The 23300-nt window shown below is 49.9% G+C and overlaps 1 protein-coding gene across 2 annotated transcripts in view; it reads left to right on the top strand.

Moving 5' to 3' along the window:
• Window positions 1–4883: 4883 nt before the first annotated feature.
• The window catches only part of SLC6A8 (solute carrier family 6 member 8), a 36914-nt gene continuing 18497 nt past the window's right edge, over window positions 4884–23300 (top strand). Inside the window, exons 1-7 of one of the 2 annotated variants that reach the window (XM_081844537.1) lie at window positions 4884–5232; window positions 12443–12574; window positions 13562–13814; window positions 13964–14096; window positions 18356–18490; window positions 19101–19204; window positions 22308–22432. In XM_081844537.1, the coding sequence (XP_081700663.1) occupies window positions 4956–5232; window positions 12443–12574; window positions 13562–13814; window positions 13964–14096; window positions 18356–18490; window positions 19101–19204; window positions 22308–22432 (1159 nt within the window). In that variant the 5' untranslated portion in view covers window positions 4884–4955. The remainder of the gene's footprint in view (window positions 5233–12442; window positions 12575–13561; window positions 13815–13963; window positions 14097–18355; window positions 18491–19100; window positions 19205–22307; window positions 22433–23300) is intronic. The other variant, XM_081844536.1, reaches the window with a different exon arrangement.

The raw sequence follows: 23300 nt of genomic DNA on the forward strand, positions 1-23300 counted from the left end.
GAACTCTAAAGCAGGGATAGGAGATGTAGTGCCTTCCAGACATTTTGGACTACAACTCCCACTGTCCCTTGTCATCTACCACGCTGCCTGCAGTGGGTGAGAGTTGACATCTGACACATGTGGATGGCACCATAATAAATAATAATAATAATATTTTTTTATTTATATCCCGCCCTCCCCAGCCGAAGCTGGGCTCAGGGCAGCTAACAACAATAAAATAAGACAACATTTTAAAATCATTTCATTAAAAAATTACTTCAAATCAAATTGATGGCAACCATTGGGTAGAGTTCTGTGAAGATTGCCAAAGGAGGGAGTCAGGCTGTGCCCTGGCCAAAGGCTTGGCAGAACAGCTCTGTCTTGCAGGCCCTGCGGAAAGATGTCAAGTCCCGCAGGGCCCTAATCTCTTGTGGCAGAACGTTCCACCAGATCGGAGCCACAGCCGAAAAAGCCCTGGCTCTGGTTGGCTTCCCCTGCCCTAAAGGGGAGTCTTGACCAGTCCTGTTGCAGGACTCAGTTTGAACCAGGTCCAAGAACCTCCTTTCAGTGCCAGAACACGGACTTGGAGCACAGAGCACCTTTGAGCGCATGCACAGGGCATTCATTATGACAAGCAGTCTTGGCACAGCTGGAATGAGGGGTCTAGGTCAGTCATTTGAGGAAGGGTTAAGCCCCAGCGCCTGGCATTTTAGAAGTTAAGCACTCCCTAATTTCCAAGAATCCAAGGTCCCCTTGTACTAAAGAAGTGGTGGGGAAAACCTGTGGCCTTCCAGACGTGGTTGGATCAATGGGGGTTGCAGTCCAGCAACATCTGCAAGGCCACAGTTTAGCCATCTCTGCATTAAAGGATAGTATATTCTCTTGACCACAAGGGAGCTGGTTTAGGAATTATCATGGGGCTTTGTGGTAGCCAAGCAAAGTTATGGTTGCTTGCAGATGATCCAAGACATGATGAAAGAACAGGCATGACTGCTGAAGGAAATTGGTGAGGTGAATGCAGGAGTATAAGAGAGTCCTATGCTGGATCAGATGAATGGCTTCTCTTGCTCATCATCCTGTTTTTCTATGAGAAGTCCGGAAGCAGGACACGAGGGCAATAGTCCTCTCCCACTGTCATTCCCCAGGGACTGCTGTTCAGAAGCATCTCATCTTTTGGCCATCTGTCATAGATGCTTTAGTTGAGATTCCTGCGTTGCAGGAGGTTGGACTGGATGACCCTTGGGGTCCCTTCCAACTCTACAATTCTATGATTCTATGATCTTGGAGGGTAGAATGTAGCCTTCAGAGGTCACATGAGTCCTGAAACCCTGCAAATAATGGAGCCACTGGAGAGCTAGCAGGTGAGGAGGGAGGGCTTGTATGGCTTGGAGGGAGAAATAGGGCTCACTGGTGCTTACCCCGGACCCAAATTATTCTGTCCCCCTCCCTCCATTACAATACAGTACAAATACAACTAAAACATTAATGTCAAATATATGCATACCATTCATTAAGGCATAGGGAAACTTCCATATAAACTAACGCCCAATTTTAAGTGTTAATGAAAATCAGTAAAGGAGTCTCATCATGTCTCCTTCTTGCCAATGCAAAGAGCAAATGCATGCATTTAGTTTATTTTGCCATTTTGGCTGCTCTCCATATTTTGGTTAGCTGCTGCTTGAAGGCTGGAGACCTGGGGCAGGACAGACCATTTGTTTGCATTCTCACAGCAGTCAAAAAGTTCCAAACCATGATGATGGTGCACTCTAGGGGTTCAGGCTTGTTAGCCTAAGTCTAGTGGCCCCAACGACAAGTAATGGCTCCACAGGCACAGGGAGCTCTTGAGCCTTTTTCAAAGCTTGGGTTTAGGTCTAAAATACGTGGAGTGAAACTGGCAAAAAAGGAAAGTACAAAGTCCAGAGGCAAAATCATGTTGCAACAAAAACAACAAAACAGCCTTGTGGTGCCCTAAACACGTTTGTTGTGAAATAAGCATTCATGGGCCATAGTCCACAAGGGAGCATCTGACGGAGGCTCTAGCCTATAAAATATTATAAAACAATAACTTGTGAAGCACGTAATTCCCTACATCAGGTGTGGTGAACCTTTGGCCCTCCAGATGTTGCTAAATAACCACTCCCATCAGCCCCAGTAAGAATGGCCAGTGCTGGATTTTGGGTGGTGTGGGTGGTTCCCCTGCACAGGGTGCCGAGTTGAGGGGGTGCAAAATTGAGAAGATCCATCCTTGAGAAGATTCAGGGGGGGGGCACCAACTTTTGGCCTAGTTCAGGGTGCCATACTGTACTACCAAAGATGACCAAAGTCTGCCCCTGAGTGGCCTGTGGTGGTTAGGGATTGTGGTTCAACAACATCTGGAAGGACAATGATACTCCACACTCGTTCTACTCCACATGTTTACTCAGAAGTTAATTTCACTGTGTTCACCGGGGGCTACGCCCCAACAAACAGAAGCAACATGTTCATTAGCAGACTGAAGCAGCTACCTCAGGAGATTGATGCAGGTTGACTGAGGAGTGTTGCCAAAGTGTTAGAAGGCAAGAGTTGTGTGCGCTACATCAGAACCAGCCTGTGTCTGCTAAGGTAGCTGACTCCCATTGCTTATAATGGAGGGCACTGATCTATTGTAATTGCTGAAGTACTGTGTCCAGTTCTGGGTACCACAATTTAAGAGGGATGCTGGCAAGCTGGAATGTGTGCAGAGGAGGCCAACCAAGATGATCAAGGGACTGGAAACTAAGCCTTATGAGGAATAGTTGAAGGAGCTGGTATGTTAAACCTGAGAAAGAGGAGAGTGAGAAGAGATATGATAGCCATCTTCAAATGTCTCGAGGCCTGTCACATGGAAGAGGGAACAAGCTTGTTTTCTCCTGCTCTGGAGACTAGGAATCAAACCAATGGCTTCAAGTTACAAGAATGGAGATTCCAACTAAAAGTCAGAAAAAACTTTCTGACAGTAAGAGCTGTTAGACTCTCCTTCCTAGGAGGTTTTTAAGCAGAGCTTGGATGGCCATCTGTCATGGATGCTTCAGTTGAGATTCCTGCATTGCAGGGGGTTGGACTAGATGACCTTTGGGGGTCCCTTCCAACTCTACACAATTCTATAATTCTAAGATTCAACTTCCAGTCTAGTCGACTTCTGTATGTGGAATTGCGAGGTGTAGAGAAGGGGAAATATTTTTTTTTCTTTCACCTTAGACAGCCTTGGGCCAGCCAGTAACTCTATTTAGGACGGCAGCCAAAGTCGTTTAAGGTGTCCCATGACTCTGCTGCTTCTCATGTGCAAAGGGCCTTGTATCGCTGAGTGACTACAAGCCCGCCTGACACATATGAGTCTGCAGCACGGGATATTTGTGGGGGAGGGCACGCACAAAGAGTTGAGGTGAAGAGGGTTTTTTGCCTCATTTAAAGAAGACTTTGCCAATCTCCAGATATTTTAGACTAGGGTGATCCAGTGTGTGGCCCGAGGGCCACGTGTAGCCCTTGAGGCCTTTTTTTGGTGACCCTCAGCAACATTTGACACCCCCCTCACCCCTCCTAGAGTCGTGGGGCTCCAGGACCCTGTCAAAGTATTGCTGGGGCCCACTTGGAATGAAGAGCCGGACCTCTCTCTTTTAGACTAAAACTACCCTCGATCCCAGGCTGATGGGAGTTGTAGTCCAAAACATCTGGAGGCACAGTTCAGACAGAGTCTAGTAGTATCCAGCCCGTGGTGAAATTTAACATTTCCTTATTGTCATTTAATCACCAAGGAAGCGACTCCCCACCGCCCAGCTCCAACGGGAGGTGGGAAGATAGATGCATAAAGCGGGTGGGAGCAGGTTTTGAAATTATCCGGCGCACATTACAGGGTTATTTACAACAATGAGCAGAAGGCGGCATACTTCAGAGGTTTGATCCGTAACTGCTAGGGAAGGCAACCACAACAAAGAGAAGAGAGTCTTGCGTTAAAGCTCAGCTAGGAAAGTGCCGCGCGGGAGGGGGGGGGGACGGGACTCGCGGGGGGGGGGGAGCGTGTGCTGTCACAGACTAACAGGCAGCGATCCTAAGCCTGCTAAACCACGAAGTACGTCCACTTTTATTCAAGGAGGCGGAATCGGCCCGCGAGGCCGGCGCCGCAAGGGACGAGGCACCAAGCCTTAACTCCCAGGCTCCGGGCGCGTGTGCGGAAGAGTATTGGGCTGATTTCTTTGGGGACATTTACAGCTGGATGGATCCCAGCAGGCATATTCAGCGCCCTATAGGCGACGGGCTGCGCGGCTACAGCCTCCTGCGCGCAGGTGCAACGGGGCCGGGCTGGGCTGGGCTGGGCTGGGCTGGGCTGGGGGGGGGGGGAAACAGCTCTTCCTCTGGGCAGAGGAGGACAGACCCCCCCCCAACACCCACCGACCCAGCGAGCGGCTGCCCGTCTCTCCCTCCTGGCGGCCGGCGCGGAGGAGGCGGGAGGAGGAGCCGGCGGGGGGCGGGGAGGAGGGATCCTGACGGGGCGTGACGTCACGCGCGCTCCCTCCAGCTGCCTTCGAGGGAGGCGAGTGAGCGGCGGCGGCGGCAGCAGAAGCGCAAAGGGAGCCGAGGCGGACGGGCGCGCAGCAGAAGGGAAGGGCTGACCGACCCCGCTCCGCCCGCGGCCCCGCTGAGCCTCCGGGCCGGCCACTGCGGGGGTGTCCCCCGCTCGGCTGCCCTCGCCAACCTTCGCCCTCCAGCAACTCCCTTCCCGCGTCCACTGAACACATGAGGTTTTTCAGGTTGACCTTCAAGTGCTTCGTGGATTGTTTCTGAGTCCCCCGGACTCGCCCCCGCGCTCCCCCCGCCGAGCCCCCACCCCGCGAGACCCCCTCTCTGCCGGCGCCGCCGAGACCCCCCACGCGCCCCCCCCGCCCGCCCGCCCGCCTTCCTCGGAGCATCGCCCGATTCGCCTGGAGGGGGGCGGCAGGGACTCGGGGTCCCCCCCCGGCGCCATGGCCAAGGGGGCTTCGTCGGACAGCAGCGGCTGCGGCGGCGGCATCTACAGCGTCTCGGTGGAGCAGCAGGACAAAAAGGCCGCCATGTGCCCGGGAGTCCCCGCTGCGGGCAAAGGGGAGGCCGCGGACCCTCCTGGGCCGAGCCTGGCCCTGCCGCCCCCCGAGAGGGAGACGTGGACCCGGCAGATGGATTTTATCATGTCCTGCGTGGGCTTCGCCGTGGGGCTGGGCAACGTGTGGCGCTTCCCGTACCTGTGCTACAAGAACGGGGGAGGTGAGCAGCTGCGGGCACGTGCCGGGGGGCGGGGTGCAACGGGGGGGGGGGTCCCGTCGGAAGGGCGCCCACCGAGGGGGGCGGGTGCTGCCGCTTAGGGGGGAGCGAGCAATTCCTCAGCAGGCGGGGATCGGGCTCCGAGAGGCGAACCTCTAGCCGGGGAATCTGGACAGGGGAGCATTTCGCAAAAGGCGAGAGGCAGCCCCCCCTCCCCGTAGAAGTAGGTACGAGATCCAAGGTAGTCCAGCCGTGGGGAGCGTCGACAGGCGTCCAGCCTGGAAACGGAGACCGGGATCTCCAGGCGTCCCTTGCTATTCCCTGAACAAAAGGGCTGCTGTGTTCCATTCACGGACTCACGGCGGCAAGAGCAAAAAAGGAAAAAAAGATAACTTGGGATTCATTGGGAGAAGAGAGAGAGGACCCCTTTCCTACAAAAAGGAGGCTGCAGGGTTGAATTAGGGCACGTCTGCTTTTGGCCCCAGACGCCGTTTCAAAAGTCCAGGCACACGTGTAAAGAACATGTCTCTTGGCATGTCTAGAATGTCTTTCCCTTCCTAATGAATGACCACAGCCAACCTTCGGGCATCTGGGATCAAGCTCCTGGGTGACTACAGTGCTGGGTAATCTTCGGCTCCAGAAGGACCTCACATTTTAGAACTGAAGCACCCTCCCTCGAAAAATGAGTCATGGCATCACTTGACATAAGGAATCTTGCCAGGTTGTAATTCTGGAGGCAACAGATAGAATCCGGAGGTGAGATGCTGGGAGGGAAGATCAGAGGGTGGGGGGTCCTGGTTATTGACCAGAGGTGCCCATTTGAATAAAATATTTTTGGGTGGGGCAGGTAAGCCCTGCCCTGTCACCCTTAGTAGCCTCCAGTATCCAGTCACTCGCCTTCCTTCACAGTCGGGCTACTTCAGCCTACAATTGTGGACCAAACTAGGGAAGTGAGGGGGACACCTTGACCCCCCCCCTGCCTGCTGATTTATGTGGAAAATCCTGCCTCCCCTCCCTCATTATTATTGCAAAGTGTTTTTTTCCTCTCAGGTAAATTTTGAAAGTGGACTTGAGCCTAGTTAGTTGCAGGGGGACCCGGCCTCAGAGGAGGCATTTGTTTAAGGGAGAGTTTTGTATACATATGAGAGATTAGGCACCCCATTCTCCTGTCCCCATTGGCAAATGTGGCAGGGAACACATCTTCACTGAGGTAATGTCTAGCTTGATGCTTTGTATGTGAGGGAGCACACAGGTGGGGGGGAGATATTTTATTTTTCAGTCTATCCCATTTAGATCTTCTCTTTTCTCCAAGGAGGTGGCACACATGGTTGCCCCCCTGCCCGATTTTAGCCCCACTACAACACTGTCAGGGAGGCTAGGCTGAGAGGGAGCGACAGGCTCAAGGTCACCCAAAGAGTTCTGTGGCTGAGTGAGGATTTGAACCCCTCAGGTCCTTGCCATCTGATGCTCTAAGCACTGCCTTCTTCAGGTTCTCTCAAAACAAGTGGGCCTGTTGTTTCTTAGTTTCCGTGGGGCCCAAATGTCCTCTTGAGGCAAACCATGTCTCAGTAAGTAATAAAATAACATAAACGTGAAGCAAACGTCCCCTGGCATCAGCCAAGGGTGTACTGGGCGCAGTGACTGCTGCCTGAATCTGCAGAGAACCTGAACAGACAAGAGCTCTTGGGCAGATCTGCTTGCACTCATTAAATCTCAATAGGGCGCCAGACCGTTAAGGTCAAGGATGACACATCAGGCCACCGTCAGCACCAACCGCCTCACGATTGGTCCATTTTTAACTGATGAAGCAGGGGATGGATGTGGAGGAGGAAGTCAATGGGAAGCGAGGATCAATTTGTTTCCACACAGGTGTGTTTAATTGGCACAACATGGTGCAGGAAGCAAGTGTTGTCAAACTACAATGGAAGGACAAATCTGCCAGGGAGAGATGGGAAAGAGGCAGGCGGGTGGGCACTGCCAGGGCATTTTAGCTAAGCTCCAGGACCTGTTTCCAAAACATGAAACACAGGAAGGTCCGGAGTATGCTCTGTACATGCTCAGATGAAAGCCCCACACTCTAAAGGTTGCCTCAGCCAGCTCCCATACACCTTGGCTTACATGCCAGAGGTCACAGATTTTCAGGCCAGCCTGCATTCTTTCCTGATGCCTATCAGTTTAAAAATTAATTGAAAAGAAAGAAAAGAAATTAAGTGTAGGGGCTGCTGGTGGTGGGGATCAATCCAGCCTGGAGGTCTGAATCTCACCATGCCATTGGCACATGACCTCAGCATTGCTCCATTCCTGATCAAGTGTCATGTGACTATAGGGCATGATGCCAAGTCTGCCATCTCATTCACCCCCAGGCTGGGGTTTTTCCCCCTCATTGCCTTTTGAAAGCAAGGAAACAAAAACAGAAAGTCAGAAGTTATTCTGCAAGGGAAAGCATTCCTTGTGCTGGCCGGGGAGAAAATGGGGTGATGAAATCACAGCTTGGGTGATGTGACATGTATCAAGTCACACACACACACAAGCCAGTTGCTCCCTGGTAAAATGACCTGGCCCAGCTGACAGGTCTGCAGAGATGTCCCCCTGCCAAGTGCTCTCTGTGATGGGTGTGCCTTTGTGCAGCACCAACATGGTGCTGGGCTTGGACAGGGCAGACCCGGAATCAAACCTCACTCAAGTTGTGAAGCTCACCTGGTAACTTTAGGCCTAGTCACTATTTCTTGGCCTAATCTACCTCACAGAATTGTGACGGTTGTGGGTGTGGAGAAGTGGGGTAACTCGGCTCTTTGGAGGAAGAGGAGGGTAAAAAAATACATAAAATAAATTCAGTGCAGATAAATTAGCTCTGGAAGCCCAATGCAAGTGTGTTGTCAGCTTAGCTAGCATAGTGCCAGGGTACTACTAACAAGATTGCCTGCAAACCACATCTCAGCTGTTCCTCCCTCCAGTGGTCTTACTCTTGCATTTTGCTTCCTGCATTAACTGAGGACTAAGGTAAAGGTAAAAGGGACCCCTGACCGTTAGGTCCAGTCGTGGATGACTCTGGGGTTGCGGCACTCATCTCGCTTTATGCTGGGTCATGTGGCCAGCATGACTAAGCGGCTTCTGGCGAACCAGAACAGCGCACGGAAACGCCGTTTACCTTCCCACCGGAGCAGTACCTATTTATCTACTTGCACTTTGACGTGCTTTCGAACTGCTAGGTGGGCAGGAGCAGGGACCGAGCAATGGGAGCTCACCCCGTCAAGGGGATTTGAACCACTGACCTTCTGATCGGCAAGCCCTAGGCTCTGTGGTTTAACCCACAGCACCACCCGCGTCCCTTAACTGAGGACTAGACACTTCTGAATAAAATATTGCCATTTTTTATATTAAGGATGCTGTGTATGGTGGTGAGGGGGTGCAACTTATGCTTTGGCAGAAAGTCAGCTCTTCAAGTTGCGTCCCTGGAGCCAGTCTATATCTATTACTTGCAGATGACGTATTTAGACAGAACCCACAGATGCCAACCCTTGTTTTCCTCATATTAAAGAGAGAAACAAGGAGAAAAATTGCTCAGTCTCAGGTGAGAAGCAGCAGCATTGTGGTCTGCAGACACCTGCTACTGGAACTGGTTAATGAAACTGGAAAAGAAATGGATACAGCCCCAGATATGTTACCCAGGCACCTCTTAGGTGGAATGAATTATTTCCCCTTTCCACTGGAAAGATCTGGGATCTGTCCTTCCTAGATGTTTTGACACTACTTGTATATCTTGTTATGCTAATAGAGCCTCACTGAATGGAGTAACTGAGCTAACACCCAAGGGATTGCCAAAATCTTGAAATTGGCAAGTGGCCTAGAGATGGTGTGTGTTTGTATGTCTTTGTGTGAGAGAAAGGCACATGACTTATTATGCCATTAGAGTGCAGGGTTCCGCTTTTATCCAGCTTCTGTCCCGGGTTCTGAGAAAAGGATTTTTTTTTTTTTTTTGTCTGGCCAGCAAAAGAGAGGGGCATGGCAAAATCCACCCCCAGCGTAGGCAGTTCATCACTCTTGACTCTCAACCCTGACAGAATAAAAGTTTAAACTGTTCTATTAACATTTTGAGGCTCATCGAAGCTCGGAGTCGGTGCGGGAGATGATTCAGGCAGTGCTGTGTGCCAGAGCGTTAAAGGGGTCAGGAAGGAAACTACATGGGAGTGTGATGCGGAGGTGAACAAAACATGGAGAAAGAATATTTTGGACTGATATGTATCATCAGAGTTGGCTGGGGTGGGCAGGCCAGGGCTAAAGTAGCAGATAAGAGAGGCTGTCACTGGACAACCTTGCTGGCCTGGGATGACACCCCCCGCCCTGCTTGCTGGGTGCTTTCTAGGGAAAGTGGCAGGACGGGTGCTGGCTTGGGCTGAGACTGGGATAATCCACTGCCACCCCTCTGAGTGAGAGTGATGCAGGCATCCTCCCCTTTTTAATCTGCAGGCAGCTGACGGCAGCTTCATTTGTATAGAAACCACAGAAGGGCATAGGGCGGCTTGAGTACAAACGGCTTCTGCAGGAGTCAGGGACACAAGCGTGTTGCTCGGTGCCGTACAGGTGAATGTGTGAACTGCCTCAGCTGACAAACATGTGTTGCATCAAGAGGAGGTATGGCAGGAAAGTTCTGTTTGCAGCATTGCATCTGTGTTGGCTCATTCACATGCACAATCTTTTGCCTAATTTTTGGTCATCAAGCATTAAACAGACATGTTACCTTGAGGGCCAGGCTAGTTTTGCTAGCTAGTCTGCCACGAGGCTTTATTCCTCCAGAGGAAACTGGCAACTCCCTGGTTCTGTGTCCTCAATGGCAAAGAACTTCCCTCTCCAATGAGGTCGGCTGGGCCACCAGTCAACTGTGTGCTCAGGGCAAGAATGTGTTAAGATGTCACTGGTTTCTCTCATATGTGACTGCAAGTCTCCACAGAACGGGGATCTCTTCTGCTTCCAGGGATTCATTTTTCCATTTTGATCAGTTGCATCTCTCTGGCTCATGTTTTCTGGGTATGAATTCCCCTGAGTCAGAAAGAGGTCTATGGAATCCTTTTCAAATGGCAGCAAAAGTTCTCAGTTGTCCCCATACAAATAGCCATTGTTTAGTGAAAATAATCAGTAGGTTGCATTTGTAGTTTCTTTCTCTAATTCCTGCCTTTAATGAGTCACTGATCTCGTATATAAAGGCAACACATGAGGCATGTTTACGCTACACGTTTATTGCTATCATAAGTGTGTAATTGTCATGCCTTTCCTCACAGAATCCTGGGAACTGTGCTGAGAATTCCATTGAGGTCCATGGGTTCCCAGAGTTCTTTGCAGAGAGGGAACTCCTGCTTAATACTACTGTCTGTAGTGTAGATGCACACTACATACATTACATTTTTTAAGGATGCTGAAGATTAAATTTGTCTAGAAGCTACATTCTCTGTCCTGGATGGCCAGATGCACAGGAGTTAACTACTGTTACTCTGTTGTGTGAAATACACACTTTGCATGTTCTCAGAGGCAGATTTTTCTTTTATTACTTCACATATCTCAGCAATTGATTCTGGCTTTGAAACCAAGATGAGTTAAATGAGAGACAATAGATTCTGAAGCAAAGTGGGAGGCAGCTTGAACAGATACATGGGGCACAATCCTGCTCCTGCGCAGCGCCTGCTCATTTTTCTGCCTCTCAGGACCCAAATGTTTTGGGCCTTGAAAAACAGATTCCAGGGAGGGTTGGTCCTGTATATCAGGACTAACTCTTGAAGAGATAGAAAACTATTGTCTTGAATGGATGTCTTCTGACTGCAGTTGAGACTTCACATGATTGAATGTGTCTGCTCCATTTAAAACAACACCCTGCTATTGTTTTGTTTTTTTTAAAACTAGTATGTCAGGGAGAAGGTGAGGCTAGATTTGCTTCCCCCTGGCATGCTAATTTTCTCTGTGCAGATATTTATTTATTTGCGGAGCATTATTCATTCATGTGAGCTTATACCTACACTAAGAAATGGTACAGGTTTACCCCCTCAGTGAGCATTAGGTGCACACACAGAATGAGGCACACTCCAGCATATCTTACTCAATTACATACACTGCCAGAGCCAGGCTCCTTCCACCCTATGAGCACATGTATGCACAGACGAGTGTCTGCAGTCTCTGGACCACGGATGCCCTTTCAAGCATACAGTGATGAATGGGTTCGCTGACCACTGCCCTGCTAATCCCCATGGGAAAGATCTTACATCTCCAAGATTATCCTCTTAGCCAGGGATTTGCAGGAAGAAGAGCAAGGCTTGGGCCTTCCCATAGCCCAGGGATCTGGGATATAAATAGCATCCCCCGGAGTGGTTCACACTGAGACCCACGTGCACCGGGAAGCACACAGGGCTGTCAGTCACAGCCACAGGGCTGGCCTGCCAAGTGCCTTAGTGATGGCAGGAAAGACGTGGGCTGTTTGGGGAAGGAAGGCTGAGAAGCAGAAGCAGCAGTAGACAGGCGGAACAGCACACTTTGAAGCCAACCCAAGCTAAGATGGAAGAGCTAGGAGGATAAAAGCTGCAGTGGGGAGAAACAGGAACGAGATATTCTGTAGTGTAACTATTCTCTTTGCCGCTCCCTAGCAGCTATCTCAGGAATCTGTTCCTCTGTATATTCTGCAGTCATTTGTACATACTGACTTTTGTGCTGCAAACAAAATATCTCTGAATGAAGCTGGAAGGTTATGTTACAGTTAAAATGAGGGGAGGCAGTGGCATCAAGAAGCATTGGTTCAAGCTGCAATTCCATGGAATCACAGAAAGCAACAGTTATGGTTCTGGAAGCAAAGGTTCAGCTTCCTAAGAGTGGCAGTTTTATATATGTGCTTCTACTCCTTTATGACAGCAAACAATATGCTTCAGGGTGTGCTGGTGATGTCAGAAATCAAAAGGCTGAATAGGATTTCTAACGGTTTGCCTTCCAGTGTCGTCAGTTAGAAGGAGAACAAAATGTGCAAAGCATGAGAAGTCATGCAAATTTCTGTACTTTATACATGGCACATAAATAAGGTTTTTCAGCACAGAATTTGGGTTACCTTGCTACAGATTTTTATGATTATTTTAGAACACATAGGCCAGCCCATAGCTTGGGGGGGGGCTGGGATTGAAGGGGGCTGGGATTGAAGAATGAGGGAGCTGTTGCTTACTTTGTGCTGCTCACCTGGCCACAGGTGTTTTCCTCATCCCTTACCTTCTTATTGCCCTCATTGGCGGGATTCCCATCTTCTTCCTGGAAATTTCCTTGGGGCAGTTCATGAAGGCCGGGAGCATCAACGTATGGAACATCGCACCACTGTTCAAAGGTAAGAGACTCCTTCCCCTGGAGCCTTACTTGCCTCTCCTCCTCCCCCTCCCCACTCCAAATCTGGGGCTGGTTCACAACAGGTTCTTGTTGCAATGGAAGGTCTGGCACCTCAACCGTTTTGGAGTGTATGCCCGTCTCCACCTCCACCTAATCTCCACCTCCTCCTGCCACCAAAGGGGCCTTTGGTGCCCCTTGCCCCACGCAGGCCTCTGGGGCTTACCTGGGAACAGCAGGGAACAACACTTAAGCAGTGCTATAAGCCACCATTTAGGCTGTAGCCAGCCTCTCTAACCAAGCCAGTTTTGCTGATCTGTATCTGGTTTTGAGCAGAGAGCCCCACCTATTACTATGTAAATTTCATTCATACATGATGCTCCATATATGAAGCAGAGGTGTGAGTGTAGTCCCTGCAGTCTACATCAGATGAGTGGGGGAGTGAGGTCAGGAACTGAGAGTCATCTATGTTAGCAGGTGGCAGGAAAATAAGAAAGCAAGATGGAGTGTCCTAAAGTAATAAAAAATAATAAAAAGGAAGAGGCTGCAGGAGACTTCATGATTCTTCAGGAGCTCACAGTGTTGAGTTGCCTGCAGGAATCATATTAAGAATCTTGGCTTTCATTTAAAAAGAAAAGTTTCTAGCCCTTATGGCTGTGAAGGTCTATTGAAATCTCAGAGGCCAGAGAGGTGGCAGAATAAGATGCCCACCTTATTCTGGAGATGGGGCTTCAGTCCTTCCCTTGTTCCCCATTCCTTCCCATAAGAAGCAGAAGCAGAATAAACTGTTGTGCAGGGGTGCTTAATTTGCACAATCTATACAAGTTTCAGAATCCAAGTTTTCACGGTGCATGCACACCACCCAGTTAAACGTACACCACCCAGTACGATTGCAGGAGGCAGGCGTGGCACTGACGCTTTTGAGCCGCCTGAAGAAGTGGCGCCTCATTGCCCCGGGCTCCTCTTTTCACGCAGCTCCTCTCTTCCACAGGACTGGGCTTTGCCTCTATGGTGATCGTCTTCTATTGCAACACCTACTACATCATGGTGCTTGCCTGGGGTTTCTATTACCTGGTGAAATCTTTTGCGGCCACCTTGCCCTGGGCGACCTGCGGGAACCCCTGGAACTCTGATGAATGTGTGGAGATCTTCCGGCATGAGGACTGCGCCAATGGCACCGCCACAGGCAACCTTACCTGTGACGAGCTCTCCGACAAGAGGTCGCCTGTCATCGAGTTTTGGGAGTGAGTGCTGGCATACACTGGCTAGTCTTTACTCCTGGGATGAACTGGGTTGGCTTGGGCAAAACCCACTGATCCAAAAAGACTGCCAAGCCCCTCTCCTCGCCTGCCACATCCTAGCCAGTGCTCACTTTTTCTCTCCCTGATTGCAGGAACAAGGTGCTGCGTCTGTCAGGAGGCCTGGAGCTCCCTGGTGAGATCAACTGGGAGGTGACACTCTGTCTGCTAGCCTGCTGGGTCCTTGTTTACTTCTGTGTCTGGAAGGGTGTCAAGTCCACAGGAAAGGTAGGGGGCTTGGGGAGGTGGCACGACTCCAGGGGCAGGAGCAAGGGGAGAAACATGTAGGTCAACTCTTGGCAGGATAAGCAATTGTCCTCCTTTAGGAATAGCCAACATGGTGCCCCCCACAGATTTCTAGACTCCCTTCAGCCCCAGCCAGCATAGCCAGTGGTCAAGGGTGATGAGAGTTGCAGTCCAGCAGTGTCTGGAGGGCTCTGTTTCCCCCCCAGTTTCTGTCCTGTGTGACAGACCTATCTGTCCAAAAGAGCCCCAGATCCACTACTTGAGGAGACCACCTCATATCATGTCAACTGCGGCTTCCTCTAGAGATGTCCTGCCCCCATAGCATAAGTTTGCATCTTTTCTGCCATTTGCCAATGGACTGAAACAGGAACAATTTTTGACAGCCGCAGCCAAACACTCCCTTCCTCTGTCTTGTCCTGATGGCAAAGATATACCTGGTTGGACAGCAGGGTAAACATTATCTAAATAAGTAAGCAAATAATAAATTTTGTGTGAGGAAAAGTTGGACGTTCTCACTCAAATGAATCACCTGAGGAATTTTGAAACCAGTTCCAATAAGATTATTAGGAATTCCTGGGGGATGGAATGTTCTTAGTCAAACAGTTTTGTGGATGTCATTTCTGTTTCACACACAGAGATACTGCTTGATGTCCGCTAGGAGTCTGGGGCAGTTGAGACAGCTTTCTACACAATACATTCTCCCACCACTTTCAGAGACAGTCAGTTGCTGGGAAGAGCTGCTGTGCTCAGGTCTTGCTTGCATGCTTCCCACAGGCATCTGGTTGGCCCCTGTGAACAGGATGCTGGACTAGATGGGCCTTTGGCCTGATCCTACAGGCCTCTTCTTATGTTCTTGAGATCTGGTACCTGGGCCAAAACAGAGGCCTCTTTATTTCACCTAAAGTGACATTTTGATGCACAAGCACCTGAGGAAAGCAGAAAAGGGTTTTGACAAAGCTGAAAACCTTTCTCAGTGGGGCTCCATGCCTACACCCCTATCCCTGAGTTAGCACTTGTGTTTCGGAGAGTGGTCACGTGGAGCGCAGGCCGGACATATGAAAACTGCTTTATAGTGAGTCCCACCATTAGGCTGTCTAGCCTGAGTAGCAGCTGCTTTCCCAAACCCCAAGGGAGAAAAATGACATTGTGGCTGCCTATGTCAGGCTTTCCTTTCTTAGCCCTGCCACCTGAGACCCTCTTAAAAAGGGAAATGCCAGGGATTGAATTTGGGACATATGTATTTGGAATCCCTGTGCTCTGCTGATGACCTATGGCCCATTCCTTTCTGTACACAAAAAAGAAAGTCACAGTTCTCCATTTGCCATGCGGTATGCATACACAATCTCTCTTTCTCTGTAGTGCGCATGCGCACACACACGTTCCTCTCCTTCTCAGACCCCCTCGCTTGTTCCTCCTTTTCCTGTGCATGGCCAGTGCATTTGAAATCCCACCCGTCAGCAAGTTCCATGCCTGAGAGAGCCTGACATTTTTCACCAGACGGCAGCTGGAGGTGGGGGCAGCCGCCTTGAGGCCTCAGCGAGACAGGCACACATGTGGCTTGGCCTCCCACAGTAGGCCACTGTTGTGTTCACAAGGCCTGGCTGAGGAGAGACCTTGGCAGCTGCCTGCCCAGGCCCACATGCTCTCCCCAGTAGTAGTGGACAACGAGAAGTCCCCAGAGATCCAGAGGAAGGGTGGGAGTGAAGGGGAAGCATTCAGAGTTAGGCCTTTATGTTTCTAAGAATGCCAGTCTGAAGAAAGTTGTTAAGGAGTGATGCCAAAGCAGCTTTGCAGTGGAGAAACTGTTGATCACCCACAGGCTTAGTAAATTCCCATCAGAAGGAAGCAAGATGAAAGCCAGTTCCGTGTGTGTGTGTGTGTGTGTGTGTCCATATCCATATCCATTTCTATCCTGCAACAAAGAATGCTTTGTAATCCTGATTGCATTGAGCATCTCAACAGAGCAAATGTCTGGGGTCATGAGTGCTTAGGACTGCCAAGTCAGTGACTCAGGAGAATACATCTGTGGCTTGAAATTCCTGAATGCAGCAGGAGATGAATCATATGTGTCTGTCCCCCCACCCGACCTCCACACAGAGCCGTAACTAGGTGATCTTGCACCCAGATTGCACCCCCTAGCCATGGATAAATTAGCTCTCCTTTCCGCCTCTCCTCCAACCCGCCCCCCATCTACCCATTCAATTCACCCTCTATTTAAAATAATTTATTAAGAGGCAATAAATAATAATAATAATAATAATAATAATAATAATAATAATAATAATAATTTATTTGTACCCTGCCCATCTGGCTGGGTTTCCCCAGCCACTCTGGGCGGCTTCCACAGAAACCAAAATACACTAAAATATCACACATTAAAAACTTCCCTGAACAGGGCTGCCTTAAGATGTCTTCTGAATGTCAGGTAGTTGTTTATCGCTTTGACATCTGTTGGGAGGGCGTTCCACAGGGCGGGCGCCACTACCAAGAAGGCCCTCTGCCTGGTTCCCTGTAGCTTTGCTTCTCGCAATGAGGGAACCGCCAGAAGGCCCTCGGCGCTGGACCTCAGTGTCTGGGCAGAACGATGGGGTGGAGACGCTTCTTCAGGTATACTGGGCCGAGGCCGTTTAGGGCTTTAAAGGTCAACACCAGCACTTTGAATTGTGCTCAGAAACGTACTGGGAGCCAATGTAGGTCTTTCAAGACCAGTGTTATGTGGTCTCAACGGCCGCCCCCAGTCACCAGTCTAGCTGCCGCATTCTGGATTAGTTGTAGTTTCCGGGTCACCTTCAAAGGTAGCCCCACGTAGAGCGCATTGCAGTAGTCCAAGCGGGAGATAACCAGAGCAAGCACCACTCTGGCGAGACAGTCTGTGGGCAGGTAGGGTCTCAGCCTGCATACCAGGTGGAGTTGGTAGACAGCTCCCTGAATACAGAATTGACCTGCGCCTCCATGGACAGCTGTGAGTCCAAAATGACTCCCAGGCTGCGCACCTGGTCCTTCAGGGGCACAGTTAACCCATTCAGGACCAGGGAGTCCTCTACACCAGCCCGCCCCCTGTCCCCCCAAAACAGTACTTCCATCTTGTCAGGATTCAACCTCAATCCATTAGCCGCCATCCATCCTCCAACCGCCTCCAGGCACTCACACAGGACCTTTACCGCCTTCACTGGTTCTGATTTGAAAGAGAGGTAGAGCTAGGTATCATCTGCATATTGATGGACACCCAGTCCAAACCCCCTGATGATCTCTCCCAGCGGCTTCATATAGATGTTAAAAAGCATGGGGGAGAGGACGGAACCCTGAGGCACCCCACAAGTGAGGGCCCAGGGGTCTGAACACTCATCCCCCACACCACTTTCTGAACACGGCCCAGGAGGAAGGAGCGAAACCACTGTATAACAGTGCCAATATTTATATTTATGGACATATTTTTAGCCGACTTTGCGGGGGAGCCCCATCACTTGCACCCCTGGCGGGGGCCCAGCTCACACACACACACCAGCTATTGCCCTGCCTCCACCTCCACCCTGCCTGCTATAACAGGCACAACTCCATCTGTGTTATGCAGCAGGTGTGGGGAAGGGGAAGCCTGATGGTGACTGTGGAAGGCAGGGGAGTGGGGGGCAGGAGTGCCATAGCTTCCTGGTCTCCCACAGTTTAGGGGTGCGTATGTGTGACACCTGGGCCTGGGCAATCCATATGTGCGAAGGTCTTCAGTCCAGGGCTGACACACAAGCTATTTTGCCACCTGAGGCAGAAGCGCAGATGGTGAGCCATTCCCCACGTCACAGCACATACATAGATGCTGCATGCAAACTCTACGTTTAAAGCACACTCAAAGCACATCCTTTCCCTCAAAGAATTATGGGCATTGTAGTTTACAATGAAGTGTTTCAAAGGATTTGGGGCATCTTACCCAGTGGGGAAGCTTCACTGGCCACCTGACTCCATGTCACACTGCTGCTAAAAGTGCAGGAGGATGGCCAGTTTAAAAAGTAGCCACTGTAAAATATCAATAATTTGTGCCCCTTGGCAATGTTACTCCAAGGAGGTGCTCCAAGGAGGTACTTAAGCTATTCCTTTGCCAAAAATCCAATGCTTTTCCCAAGTCTTCTTGCACATGTTCCCCCCACCTCCTGCCCCATTGCCTTCCCAATACTGAGCAGAGAGCTGAAAAGCAAAGCCTTTTCTTTTCAGGCATAACACTCTCCTGCCCCTCGTCTCCTTTTTCAACACAGATTGTCTACTTCACTGCTACATTCCCTTACGTGGTGCTCATTATACTGCTAATCCGAGGGGTGATGCTGCCTGGAGCTCAGGATGGGATAATCTACTATCTCAAACCCGACTGGTCCAAACTGGCCTCCCCTCAGGTAAGTGGGAAGCGCGGTTGTGAGGGCAGCAGTAGGGTTGCCAACTTGTTAGCCAGCTTCTGTAGCATTAAGAGCAACTTAGAATGCAGGAAGCAGCACAGAAGTGGGCAAGACCCTTTGGGTGTGGTTGGGCTCCCAACTCCCTTCGTCCCCAGCCAGCGTGGCCAATGGTGGGGGATGATGCTGTTGGAATCCAGCAACATTTAGAGGCTCTCAGGTTCCTCAACCCTGAACACACCACAAGCGCAGCACCACAGAACAGAAAACAAGCAAAAGTCCAGCAGGTGCAGGAGATAAATGTATGGGCGCCAGTTATACAAATCCCAATGCATTGCAACCAAATAGCTCTGTGTCAGTGATTTGTTAGGCAACTTACTCCAAAAGTAGCCACTAGCCTACAGAGGGCTGCAGCTGTAACTGAAGTATTTCACAACATAAATACAAATGTATTGCCTGTCAGGTAATACAGATCAAGCTGCTGTTAAGGGCACAATAGCCATGGCTGGTTGAAAAGTTGGCAACTCTCTTGAGAAGGGGTTGGAGCCAAGACTCCTGGGCTCTTCCCTGTCATACCTCAATCTCTCTCTCTCTCTTTCTTTTTCTCTCCCAGGTGTGGATCGATGCTGGGACCCAAATCTTTTTCTCGTATGCCATAGGACTGGGGGCACTCACTGCCCTGGGCAGCTATAACCGGTTCAACAACAATTGCTATAAGTGAGAGCCCATTTCCTATGCAACCAGGCAGGGCATAGGAAAAATATGCTATGCCCTGTAGGGTTGCCATCATTTCCCCACCTCTGCTAGCTGGGCTCCTGTCCCTTTAACAGCTGCATGGCAGGTGGAAATTCAACAGACAAAACACATTATCTCCAGGCATGAAAAACCTGGACCGGTTGAATTGTGGATATCATAAATTCATAGTTGGAAGGCTGCTTAGAGGACATAAAATCCAACACCCTGCTTGACACGGGAGGGATCAGCAAGGCCAGGGGCAATCCCAGCATCCTGACAGATGGCAATCTTGCCTCTGCTTAAATCTGGGGTGGGGAACTTGTGGCCATGCTGGCTGGGGCTCATGGGAGTTGGAGACCAACAACATCTGGAGGGCCCCCCCCCCCGGCTTAAAATCCTCCAGCAAAAGAGAATGTCACCCCTCCCCACACAGTCTTATCCATTGTTCAACACCTTTGCCCCATAAAAATGACTTGATGTGTAGGCAACTCATAAAAACTTATTTTTTCAGCCTTCAGCTGTAGCCAATCATAGCTTGATCTTCATCTATTAGCAAGTTGTGTCTGTTTATCTCCATCCCACAAAATGCATCACCTGTTGATTTCTGCATCTCAAACAGGGAGTTTTGCAACATGCAAGAGACAGCCATGCCATTTGCTGGTTTTTCTGGCTAGTTTGGCAATGCTAGATGTCTACCCTACTTGACTGACTTGCCCAGTGTGCAGAACGACTTCCATCCAGTAATAAAACAGCAATCACCCAGTAATAAAATAGTAGATAATAATTTTGTGGCTGGTGAGCACTCTCCCTTTTCTCCTATGCAGAATGGAAGTTATTATGTATGATGGCATCAGGGCAGGGCAGGGAAATGATGTGTCATTTGACTACATCAGCGAGGCCAAGAGCAGGGTTTAGTTTTCTGGGCAGTCCAGGACTTCCATACACACAGCCCAGGCTTGCGCTTCAGTGCAGCAAATGCAGCAATTTGACTTCACACCTGGAGGTCCACTCCATTGTTTCTCGAGACAGATGGATGCCAACAACAACAATGTGTCATCAAAGCAATTATAAAATGTTATTTCTGTAAACTGAAATGGGACAAGTTATTAGGCACAACCAAATTCTATGCAGGATCATCAAAACTCTTCAGAAGGCTTGACACAGTGGGGCGTCACTTGGTTGTGGTGCTGGAGGAGACTAGTTGACAATAGAGGTGGACAGGTGCCAGAGAGGGCAGGGTTCCTCTTTCTACACCAGACTTTGCCAACCAGGAGCCTTGCAGATATTTCCGACTAGCACTCCCATCAGCCCCAGCTAGCATGTACTGGCTGGGGCTGGCTTGGAGTTGTAATTCAAACACACCTTTAACAGGTGTATAGAAGCAAATGACAAGCCTCACTGGAATTCCCTCTTCTACGCAACTATGAATGGTGCAGCAGGAACAGCTCTGCCTTCATTTCTTTATAGCCATTCTACTGACAGTCAGACCACTGGCAACTGTTTTAAACTGCCCCCGCCCCCCCTAAATCCAAGATGGTTCTCTGAATCAATTTCATTTTGCCTAGGACTGATTATAGGGAACACTCACTGATTGCAATACTGGGTCTACTGAAAATGAAACAGTGCGGGAAATGTTCTCAATTGCAGATACCTTCCAAATCACCCACTGCTGCCAAACATTTCTGCTCCTGGAAGATTTCCAGCACAATCCCAGGTATGTGTCTACTCAGAAATCCCACTGGTTTTTTTGGAGCTTACTCCCAGGAAGCATTTCTAGGAGTGCACACTTACCTGGGAATAAGTCCCAATGAAGTCACTGGGACTTACTCCTGAGTAGACAGCGTAGAGGATCACAAAAGGAGACAGGGAAGCCACCAAACTGAATATTTTTGCTGCGCACCTGTATTTAATCATTGCCTCATATGCACACATGCAAGTCTCACCAAGTGCATTAAGGATACAACAACTAGGAGAAGCTGTAGGTCCTGTGACAGGTTTCTGGATGTTCCCTCAAGCTGAGCTCTGTGGGTGGGGAGCCCTTATGGAGGAGAATGATGGGCAGGCAAGCCTTTCAGTTCTGAAAGTTCCTTCCACTCTGCACTCCCTCCTCTTGCTGGTGTTGGGTTAAAGCCAGAGATGGGGACCTGGTGTCTTCCAGATTTTGTCAATCTCCCCCCGCCCCCCAACAAGCCAGCATGGCCAGTGGTGAGGCATGATGGGAATGGTAATCCACAGTATATGGAGGACCACTGTTTCCCCATCCCTAGACAGCAGCACAATCCAACTTCCTGCCACATGTTCATGGCTGGACACTCTTAAGGTCTCCCTGCCTGATCCCCATCTCTGTGTTGCCTCCTGCTGCCAGCGCATAGACTCCTCCAGACGTGACCTCCATCACATGCATGTGCTTCCAAACACTCAGTGAGTCTTCCTGCCTCTACGCCTCCCGCTGCTGATTGTGCTGGGCTTAGAGATACAGCCTCCCTCCCAACCCAACTCCCAATCCCACAAGCAGACTCTGAAACCCCACTCCCACTTGCCTCTATCTCCATGCTTCCTCCTGGTTCTAGGCTCCCAGCCATAGGCTCCCTCCCACCAGCATGCCATATGCACATGTATGCAGGCATGTCATGTCAAAAGGCCTCCCACCTGCTGCTACTCCATTCGTAGCCTGATTAGACACGCCTAAACCCATTGAAAAACATGTGTGTTCAGGTGCCTCATTTGACATAAGATGGAGTTACATGCTTCACAGTAGAGTATTATCTGCTCCTTGAATGTTGCCCACCAGTGTAAAATGGATATTTGCAGCTGACGAGATGGTGAATGCATTTGTTGATGAAAGTCCTTTGGGCTTTTCATTGCATTGCTAAGGAAGTCTCTCTTTTGTGTCTGCTTTTGATTGGAAAGGAAGCTGCCTTGTCGAGAGCCAGAGCAACGGTCCATCTGTCTCACCACTGATTGGCAACCGTTCTCCAGGTCCTCAGGCAGCACAAAGCCCTTTTCTCTTCTCTCTCCTCTCTTCTCTTCCATGCTGGCCTGCAGCCCCATTTGATAGCTATTACTCTTTGCCTTCCCTCCCCAGAGATGCCATCATCCTGGCTCTGATCAATAGTGGGACCAGCTTCTTCTCTGGCTTTGTGGTCTTCTCCATTCTGGGCTTCATGGCAGCAGAACAAGGAGTTGATATCTCCAAGGTAGCTGAATCTGGTGAGTGCTCAGACCACCTGTCACAGAGACTCCTCGGGGACTGAGATGCTGGGTTGACTACTGCTCTGCAAGAGGTAGTCATGGGATGGGGAACCCCGTGGTTCTCCTCATGTTGGGTTGGCTATCAGTCATTTAAATCTCTCCATAACTGGAACTTGGCATTCATTCCCTTCCCATCTGGCGAGAGAACAGCCACTGTGCTGTAAGCCACAAGGCAGTTCAAGTGGGCCTGACAAAGGGTACAGGGAAGGCTAATATTTTACTAAAAAAGGTAATTGATTCAGAGCAGGAAAGGGGAAACTGTGGCCTGTCATATGCTACAGAACCATAGAGCTGGAAGGGACCCCGAGGATCATAGAGTTCAACCACCTGCAATGCAGGAATCTCAACTAAAGCATCCATGACAGATGACCATCCAACTTCTGCTTAAAAGCCTCCACCCCGAAGGAAGGAGAGTCCACCACCTTCCAAGGGAGACCATTCCACAATTCTTACTGTCAAGAAGTTCTTCCTGGTGTTTAGTCAGAATGTTGTTTCTTGTAACTTGAAACCATTAATTCGAGTCCTACCCACCAGAGCAGGAGAAAGCAAGCTTGCTCCATCTTCCACATCACAGCTCTTTAGATATTTGAAGATGGCTATCACATCGCCTCTCAATCTACTCTTTTCCGGGCTAAACACGCCCAACTCCCTCCACCGTTCCTCATAAGGCTTAGTTTACAGACCCTTAATCATCTTGGTTACCCTCCTTGGCACATGTTCCAGCTTGTCAATATCCTTAAATTGTGGTGCCCACAACTGGACACCAGACTCCAGGTGTGGTCTGACCAAGGCAGAATACAGCAGGACTATTACTTCTCATGATTGA

This window comes from Podarcis erhardii (assembly GCF_964252035.2).
Source record: "Podarcis erhardii genome assembly, chromosome: 17".
Lineage (NCBI taxonomy): Eukaryota > Metazoa > Chordata > Lepidosauria > Squamata > Lacertidae > Podarcis > Podarcis erhardii.